The 9,243-nt window shown below is 54.5% G+C and overlaps 3 protein-coding genes across 3 annotated transcripts; all 3 read left to right on the forward strand.

Moving 5' to 3' along the window:
• Positions 1–1,091: 1,091 nt before the first annotated feature.
• On the forward strand, positions 1,092–1,995 carry BKA78DRAFT_348099 (uncharacterized protein; the record flags this gene model as incomplete). The annotated part of the gene is made up of 3 exons (XM_066890582.1): positions 1,092–1,207; positions 1,239–1,335; positions 1,404–1,995. The coding sequence occupies 3 exons, from the start codon at positions 1,092–1,094 to the stop codon at positions 1,989–1,991; spliced, it is 801 nt and encodes a 266-aa protein (XP_066738309.1). The 3' UTR covers positions 1,992–1,995.
• A 1,285-nt stretch (positions 1,996–3,280) lies between these two features.
• Positions 3,281–5,045, forward strand: BKA78DRAFT_364086 (uncharacterized protein; the record flags this gene model as incomplete). Its single annotated transcript, XM_066892510.1, has 7 exons — positions 3,281–3,367; positions 3,482–3,693; positions 3,846–3,951; positions 3,998–4,227; positions 4,279–4,422; positions 4,470–4,560; positions 4,611–5,045. 7 exons carry the CDS (start codon positions 3,281–3,283, stop codon positions 5,043–5,045), a joined length of 1,305 nt encoding a protein of 434 aa, XP_066738310.1.
• Positions 5,046–6,544: 1,499 nt separating this feature from the next.
• Positions 6,545–9,030, forward strand: BKA78DRAFT_290677 (heterokaryon incompatibility protein-domain-containing protein). The gene is made up of 2 exons (XM_066885787.1): positions 6,545–7,204; positions 7,277–9,030. The coding sequence occupies exons 1-2, from the start codon at positions 6,646–6,648 to the stop codon at positions 8,809–8,811; spliced, it is 2,094 nt and encodes a 697-aa protein (XP_066738311.1). The 5' UTR covers positions 6,545–6,645; the 3' UTR covers positions 8,812–9,030.
• The last annotated feature ends 213 nt before the right edge of the window (positions 9,031–9,243 follow it).

A 9,243-nucleotide genomic window follows, 5' to 3' on the forward strand; every position in this document is an offset into this window, starting at 1 on the left:
CCAGGGACGGCTGCGGCCAGTCCACTCGAGGCCAATCCATTCATTTCTGGCCGCGGCTGTCCCAACCGCAAGTGAAGGGCTTCTGCTGTGTGTATCAAGGCGCAGCTTTGTGGCAATGAGCCGGGCGTGTCTGGTCCTCTCGACTGCTGGACTGCCCCTTGCAAGCCTTGTCTTCTGAGACATCGTCTGACGCAGTTCCCTCCACTGCCTGGGATGGCGGGGGTCGTCCCACTTATTCGTTGCCCCCGCCGTCCCACTCATTTGACAACCAACTCCTTCCGTGGATATCATGATCCAGTCAATCAGCAACGAAAAACATTGGAAGAGTTGAGGTCTTGCGGAAAGTGCCATGGATAGAAGGATCCGAGCCGATGCTGAGGTTACGTTCAAGGGCGTCTTCTCTTCCATCAGAATGACCACCACAGCTCCCACGAAGATTATCTGACACATTTCAGGGGATGGCCAGGGCCAATCCACTGGATGCCAGTCCATTTATGGCCTTGGTCATCCCACGGCCATATCCTCCCGTGGATATCAAGCTGGTGTCTTTCTGTGGGTCGCCATACCTCCAGTCATTTGGCGTTCAACGGTACTGGCGCGAGAAGATCGCAAATGCTGCCTTCTTTGACCTCCAAATCTTCTTTTGCCAAGGGACAGAGTGGCGCTGCCCTCGGCAATTGAGGTGAAAGCCGTCGACCATTCAAGACGTTCACGGACTGGCGCTCAACAAGGGACGTTGCGCGAACACCAACCCGGAGAGAGCGAACTTTGAAAATTTCGCGTTAGCTCGGCGCATCGCACAGCCTCCTCTCCAGTCTGATATCTTCTTTGGGGACGGCCGGGGCCAATTCACTCGACACCAGTCCATTCATGGTCTCGGTCGTCCCCCTGCCGAGCCCTCCCGTGGATACCAATTCTGGTGTTGCTCTTGCGGTGTCAATGTCACCTCCTGTCAGCTCTGGTTTTCTCTCATCAGCATCAGAAGCCTCTCTCTCTCTCTGCCCTTTTAAACTGCACACAAAACTTTCAAAGACAGAATTCCAAAACCACCCTCTACACACCATACCAGCCCAACACCGAGCAACCCCAAAATGGCCAATAGCTCTGCCCACGAAATCAACCTCAAGGTCGCCAGCCATGAAGCCGTCAGATTCGCGGCGGAGGCGTACCGCAGGAGCGCAGTGCTGGAGACCCTGGACAATAATAAGTCTGCAAAATGCAACGGCTCCTTCAAGCAGCTCCATATTGGCTCTGCCAGCCACTGCTGATAGGTCCACTCGTTCCTACCAGCAGCACCGGGAATGGATTTCGTTACGTGAAGTTCCTCCGCCAAAAGTAAGTCTGATGCCCTCGTCTTTGCCTCTCCCTCTCTAACACTTTCATCGCAGTGTGGGGGATCGTAGTCTTGTACCGCCGCTTCTCGCAACCTTACTGCCATCAAGAAGTCCTTCTTCGCCAAGGGCCAGACCCGCACTGCTCTCGGCAACGGCATTGAGGCGTTCAAGGGTGTCTTCTCCTCCATCAGGATGACCACCACAGCTGGCTTCAAGCTTCGCGCCCTGATTATTGCGATCTCTCTCTCATTAAAATGCGCTCGCACTGTGGTTGGCCCATTTTTCAGGTTCGCAAACAAGCCCAGCCTTTCCGTCAACGTCGACGTTGTCAACGGCACGTTTTGGACCAGCTCGGCGCCACCCTTCAGCAAAGCTTCGGCGTGGATCTTCAATCAGGGGGCTTTGGGATTAGTAGTCCGTATGGACGAACGACCCATGGGTTCAAGATGGAGTGCTAGCGCATGGCCAAACTGTCCATTGTGGCCATCCACGGCAAGGATGAGAGCGGGAGCCGGCCTTGCTTCCACGATGCGCTCGCTGGGGAGAGCCCGATACGGTTGCAGTACCTCAAACATCAAAAGGGAGTGCAAGCGCATGGCCAAGCTGTCCATTCAGGCCACTACGGTTGAGGCCGATGGAATCGGAGATGGCCCCTAAGATGAGATTGATCTGCGGACTGAGCGCATTATCATGTGCGGTCGCGAGCAGCTCACTCCTCCCAAGATCCAGAAGTTCTTCCAGCTGTTCGTCACGGTCTACAGCAAGCAAGCTCTGTGCTCGCTTTCAAAGATGGAACACTTGCGAGCTTTCTCGGGGCGCACGGTGGCTTGCATTCTCAAAAGAGCGTGTGTCTAGGGAGCAGTCAAGGCCCTCACTCGCTTGAGACTAGAATTCACCAAGTCCTTTGCGTAGAGTCACAGGGATCATCTATCTGTGACGAGCATTTCAGTCACACAGTTGACCCCTTGAGCACCGCCATTGAACTGAGGAATCTACAACGGCACCGGCAACAAGTTCAAGTTCCGCCCATAGCTCATCTTCTTCGTCATCCTCAACCGCAACCCCGACACCTACAACTGACGAGGCTCTTGTGCGTTGGCATCTCTCGACGGGCAGTGGCAAGTAGTTGCATCGACCAGACCGAGCGCTGGCATCCGTATCGTTGCCAAAGCGTATTCCCCGCAACCATACCAGCAGATTGCCAGCTTGTCTCTTCTTGCGATCGCGTCTCACCAGTATTCCTCGAAGCCGACCTCTTTTCCTCGTAAGACGTCACTGATTTCCCTACTCGGAGCACCGCTAACTACATACCAGATGAAAGACTCCGTGTCAACACCATCTGCAAGAGATCGCTTCCATTTCAAACACCCACGACGGGCCTGTCCAGAAGTGGACTTCAGGAATCGATGGCGAGCACATTGTCATGAGCTTGAAATTTGGAGTCTTTGGCGAAGTGGTCCAGGAATTGAAGGGTTGGTGGAGCATGGCGGAGGCAGACGAGGTAAGCTTCTTCCGCCCATCTTTGCGCCGCACGACCAACCTCTTGCAGTGTCTCTTTCTTCTTGACAAGACTTCAGTCAATAGTGGAGAGAATCATCGCTAGTACCATCGAGCTGTTGACCAAGGCCAATACCACAGGCAGTGGTGCTGAGCACTTCGCGATTGCCTCTGGTGGAGTAGTCCAAAGAGTTCAGGGCAGGTTTGAAAGTGGACTGAAATGTAGTGGATTTGGATAATCCAGAACGGGCTGGTGCACGTGGTGGATATATTCCTCATGTTGGAAGGCACGCGCGAAAGCTATTCGAGGAGGGACTTGAGGCATAGACAGGCTGGCCGGTCCGCCTCACCGCGTGTAATCGTGGACATGAAAGGCAGCGATAGTAGCTAGTCCCATTTTAGTTAGCCTTGCGCGGTGTGCGTGTTCGGGTATCTCGCCAAACTGAACAATGAAGAAACCTGCACCCACATTGTTTTGGACACTTTGCTTTGCCTGCCTGCTCTTCAACAACAACACCTCCACAACATCGGTCTCGGTGAGCTTTCCTTCCCCGTTTTCACTTGAGGTTCTGTCGCTCAGCTTTCTCATCGCTCTGTTTCAGCACGCCTTCTGACTTGGAGGCGTTCAGCCATACTCCGGCAGATGGTAGCTTCGCGGCACTGCCCGGTCGGACAGCCGCACCGACTTCAATGTCGGCTACGCTTTCGTCAACACTGGCGTTTTTAGGACATCGATCGCAGACAAGAGGGAGCCAGTCTTTGATAGGTTCGATTCGACTCTGTCTACCTGCGGATCGACTTCCGAAACGGCTTCAACGTCGGTTACGACTGCGCTGGTGGAGTGTCCATCGCACATTTCCTCGTAAGTGGCCTCTGCTCTTCGACCTCCGTCCTCCTCGCTAACCAATACCACACAACAGCCAAAACAATCACCAAAAAACTTTAAACAACAAAAACAGTGAGACTCCATGACATTAATGCTCCCCTTCCGGCACGTCTGACACCTTGCACTAGTACATCGCCCTGTTCCGGCACGGATTATGACTTAGCGGGGGCCTGGTCGTGGGGAGGTCGACTTTGTGTACCTGTGGATCGACTTCCGCAACCACGGCTTCAAGCAGTAAGTCCCCTCGCTTCTTTTGCACAGCGTTCCTAACATTCTGAAGTCTCGAATCCAACATCATAACTGGATTGAAATCGGCGCGTGCCTTGCGTCAATCAAATCCCTCAACGAAAACCTTGGCCGCAATCAGGTTTGCGCCCTGATTCGTCTTCAAGACGCGGCCGATACCATCTTCACCAACGAATTTGGTTGTGGCTTCAGGTGCCGCCTTCAGATCGACCTGCTTCGTGTTGACTTCGAGCTCACGGACTTTCGCGTTCATGGCGTCAACCAGTGAGTCCTCCTGCTTCTTTTGCCCAGCGTCTCTGACATTCTCATTTTCAGAACACTATGTCATCGATTGGCCAGGGAATTCAACTACACAAATAACTTCATACACACGGTTCGGGGCCTTGGGAATGGTTCCGGCCAGAAGCAGTGGCAGCTCTGGAACAGACTTCAAGGCTGCCAAGATCATCATTGTCTCAGGTATGCTCTGGCACGCGAGCCGATACCGTTTTCACCAATGGATTCAGCTGTGGCTTCCGTGGCCGCCTGGTGGTTGAGATAGATCTGCTTCGTGTTGCCGCTAAGCTCAAGGCGGAGTACCGCGAAAACCGCGAAGATGTATGTCCTCACCCTTCTTCATTCTTAGCTCTACTGACTGTGTTCCACAGAACAAGATTTTCGAAGAGCCGAGCTCCACTGAGCCCGGCCTTGAGCATGTTCAGAACACGGCTCTGATGGTGGTGGCCGTTTCCCGCCCCCGCCAGAGCACCACGGCGCTGACTCCTCGCCGCGGCGGTCGCAACGCCGCCGCCGACGCCAACGCCATCAGCTTGCGCAACGTTCGTGATGGAGTCGACGTACGCACAAGAAGTGGAGCAGACCGGCTCGGAATGCTTGCGCATTTCCAGACGGCACGGCCCGCGGTAGGCTGTCCAGCCCGGAGGGGACATGCGCAGCAACAGGGCAGGCGGGCTACTGAGGCTACTGGGTCGCAGAGGAGGCTCCAGGGAAGGGTCAACAATGAGAGAGGAGCAGGACATACATCGGGTGGCCTTTCAACAGTCATGCAATCAGAATTGGCCATCCCACTTTGGTATACATGAGGAACGATGTTCTGGACAGCATGATTGATTCGCGGAACAACTGCCACGCCAGCTATACGTGTGTCATTTCCTCGCTTGCTGTGAGTGATCCAATGCCGCTACTCTCTTGGGCACGCGACTGCTCTGTCATTTTGCTGGTCATCTGTCGCCCAGTGAGTATCCCATTCAAGGCCCAGACTGCCTTTTGACGCCGAAGCGATGCCATTTCTGCCAACATACAAGCCCTGTTCAACAGCTCGTCTGTCGGCAGCTTGTCAGCGCCGCCATCAATGTTCCAAGCCCAATGGTCCAGTTATTCACGCCTCGGCAAGATCGACCCGGCCTTGACTTGGTCCTCATTCTACAGTTTCTACTATAATTTTGCTCGCTCGACTTCATGTACCGACACCCCTTTTTTGCTCCAGGCAGCCGCATCTCGTACCAGCTGCTCAGGCTGTGGATACTACGAAGAAACTGAAGCCACCCTTTTGGAGAGTTGCGAGGGATATGGATGCTTCTGAAGAGGACAAACATGGCGGTGGGCTCGCCAATGTCAGCCGCAGGGGCACAGGAAAGATCTTGATCAGTAAAGTGTCGGCAAAAGGTTACTGGGGCAATTCTGGTTTCTGCTGGCCGTGGCATCACTTGCATGCCAGCCCATTTCAGGGACGAGGTGCAGGCAATCCAGTCGAGAATCATTAGGGCGGGAGATGAGGGCAGTGGAGTAGAAACAGTATAAACGGCGGACTTTGTCATCTTCGGAAAGCTTCTCCAATGTAGCGTGAGTAGCTACATGTGTCTAGACAATAATTCAAGCTTCCAACGTGCAAACAATGCTTCTAGAGACCTGCATGAAAAGCTCTTTGATCAGATCTGCTGGGTTCTCAACTCTTTTATCCTCGACACCATTGCCTCATCTGTCCGTGAATGTCATCGCTGCCGGCTATGTTGCCTATTTAGGCGTAGCGCGGGTATCGTATGCCTCTGTTGCTCACTGCTACCTCATTTGCAATACCATATTGCTCCATATCATCAAACAACAAAATCATTCTCTGACTCATCCTATCAGGGGGGATGCCCCTCATTGGGCGAAAGATTAAGTTCCTGCACCTCCTCGCTGCTTTATGCCGGTCAGTCAAGCAGTCAGTTGTCGGGTAGGCAGTTAGTCGAGCAACCAGTTAGTCGCGCAACCAATTAGTTGCGCAGTCATCAGTCGTCAATCGTCAATCGTCAGGTAGGCAGTCAGTTATGATGTAGTTGGTTGCGCGAGCAGTCGGGCCCTTAGCAGTATGAGGCGGGGTCAGAAATCTGAAAAGATGGGGTCGGAAATCTGAACAGGCGGGGCCAGAAATCTAATCGCCTCCTGGACAGACACTTTCGGACAGGATCGGCACCTGGGGTCTGGAGCTGAAGGTGGTTGGCCTGTAGATCGGAGCTGACTCCTGAAGCGGCTGCTGGCATTGTGGATACTTCCTGCATGCACTGCCTGGAGCTCTTCAAAGTTTCTTCATCACTATCGCCTCGCCGGGCTCGTCATTCACCACATGGCAGTTATCGCCCTTCTACCACCAAATACACCCGCCCGGCTCGTCAACGGCTCTTCCACTTTCGAAGAAAGGACATGACGACACCTCCCGCAAATTCCGGTCCTTACCGGTACCAGCCCTTCCCCGCTTTCGGAGGGCCCCATATCAGAATCGCTACAATTCTGCCCGGTCAATTCCACGACGACGTGAGTGTCATGCTCCGTCTGGTCAAGTTCAAGGCCAACACCAATCGCGATTCCTGGGTCCGCAAACGTCTGAAATTCGGCAAAGAGAAGCAAGAGAAAGGTTCGACGTCCTGGCCGCACTATGAGGCTCTCTCCTACGTATGGGGCCCAGTAGAGGAGCATTCCGCCAAGATACGAGTCTCGCACCTTTCCCGCTACGGCACCCAGTTGGGAGGCTGGCTGCCGGCACGACGAAATCTGATGTCTGCTCTCAGGCATCTCCGAAGAGCGGATCGGCCACGCGACCTCTGGATAGACGCCATTTGTATCGACCAGGACGACGACGTTGCTAAGGGGCCCCAAGTTGCGATGATGGGCGACATCTACCAGCGCGCTGCCTCTGTCGTGGTGTGGCTCGGACCTGGCACCCAAAACACACCTTCCGCGTTTGCATGGTTGGAAGACTTTGGTGAGTCCTCTCAAGAAATGACCGTTACTCTCTAGTCGATGCCCGAAATGACGCTGACAAACTTGAACGAAGCATCACAGTTCAGTATAGTATGGGAGACCATGATGATTTCCACCAACAACAGCAAAGCGGCCGGTGATCTCTTGGCCTTGGTGAACCAGCAAGGGTCGCAGCTCGAGGGCCTTCAGGAAATATTCTCGTCTCAGTGGTTTAGGAGGCTGTGGGTTCGTCAGGAGATCAACCTGGCTACCCGATACTCGGCCGTTGTCCAATGTGGACACTCTGCAATGGCCTGGACGGCGTTCCTCGCAGCGTGGCTGAAACTTGATCTCGAGGACAAGACGATCGACGGGCGATTAAAGGACTACCTGGACGAGACAAGCGGCTTCGCCCACATGAGCACCGGCAGCGGGTGTCCCCTTCCGGACGTGCGCCGGCGTTTCGGCAAGAGTTCCTGCTTCGACGAGCGAGATCGCATCTACGCGATTCGGGCATTGCTGGATCCCATCTTCAGAAACAGCATCCAGCCCGACTACACGAAATCGGCAGTCGAGGTTTTCAGGGCTGTGACAGTGACTGAGCTATCGTCCTTCGGTGCGTCGATTCTTTCTCAGTGTCAATTCACGCCTGCCTGGACGGGCCCGAGCTGGGTCCCCAACTGGGCCTTTGACAATGGCACCCACCGCGACGCGTCCCCCATCGTTTCAATGGCATCGGGCTCTTTCAGAATGATACCTAGCCTCAAGGAGCCAGGGTCCACGGAACTCTTGGTGCAGGGGGTCGAAGTCAGCACGGTGGAAAGGTTCAGCGACCTTCGACTCCCATCTGGTCAGGCCACGCTCAGTTCGAGCGACTCGGACTCGGCCTGGGTTACGGCAATCCAGGAGATGATTCAAGCGAAACATCGCGAGCTGCTCACCACGCGCTATCCACATCAGTTGGCAGGGGGCACTCTCTTGGACGCTTATGTCTATGTCTTATCCGGCGGGATGTTGCGTGCCTACTTCCCCGGCATGTTCCCGAACCACGAGCAAGCTCGAGCGTTTTTCACAGACCGCGCGGAGCCTGGCAATACGAGCAAGAGCAACCACATATTTCTGAGACAGGTGTACTATATCTGTCTGAATAGCCGGATCTTCTTCACAGCCGACGGTCACATAGGGCTCGCTCCGGAAGCCGCTTTGCCGGGGGATAAGGTGGCGGTGGTGGTTGGATGCCGATCACCCATACTTCTGCGACCGAGCGGACAAGGACCAGAGCCATCATACCAGGTAATTGGGGCCTGCTTTGTGGCGGGCCTAATGCTCGGCGAGGGATTGCTGGGTCCCTTACCCGAAGACGTATGGGTGGTATGGACGAGAGGAGAAGACGATGATTGGGGGGGAGACGGAGAGCCGCCTATTGGTTGGTTCTACATCAATAGAACGACTCGTAGAGCACAAAGAGAGGATCCAAGACTGCAAGGACTGGGGCTTGACTTGGCCGAGTTTCGTCGGAGCCTTGCGACGATTTCTACAAAGCAGATTTTGTTGGATGTCGAACCAAAGACTCTGAGGGAAGGCTTGGGGAAGAGAGGTATCACGTTGAAGGAGTTCCGCCTTGTTTGACGACATCCCTGACGTAGTGGCTGGGTCACGACACAGGAATACCGTCCATACCCCCCTTGTCGTTCAGTTCATGCATTTAGTACGTGAAAGCTATGCATCCCTCATTGCACGGTAATGTCAGCTCTGCCGGTCGAGGGACCCGTCAGAGACAGCTAGACTCACTGTACGCTCCCCACATCCTCCTCATGCCTGTGAAGGCACTTCTTCCATGCAGCATGCGCCAGTTGTCAAAGACTGTTGCACTTCGCTGATTCAGAGATTCGTTCAGAGTCCATGACCTCTTATTAGGGCACCTTGAGCATAATCCTGTCTCTGGCGTGTCTCGCGGTGGTTGGTGGTTGTGGTGGGTATCCGTCTGTGAATGTCGTCGCTCCTTCACAGAGCTCGGCTATGCTGCCTATTTGGGCGTAGCGGGTGAGGTCGCACGCCTCT

This window comes from Phyllosticta capitalensis (genome assembly GCF_038381095.1).
Source record: "Phyllosticta capitalensis strain CBS 128856 chromosome Unknown BKA78scaffold_14, whole genome shotgun sequence".
Classification (NCBI taxonomy): Eukaryota; Fungi; Ascomycota; class Dothideomycetes; order Botryosphaeriales; family Phyllostictaceae; genus Phyllosticta; species Phyllosticta capitalensis.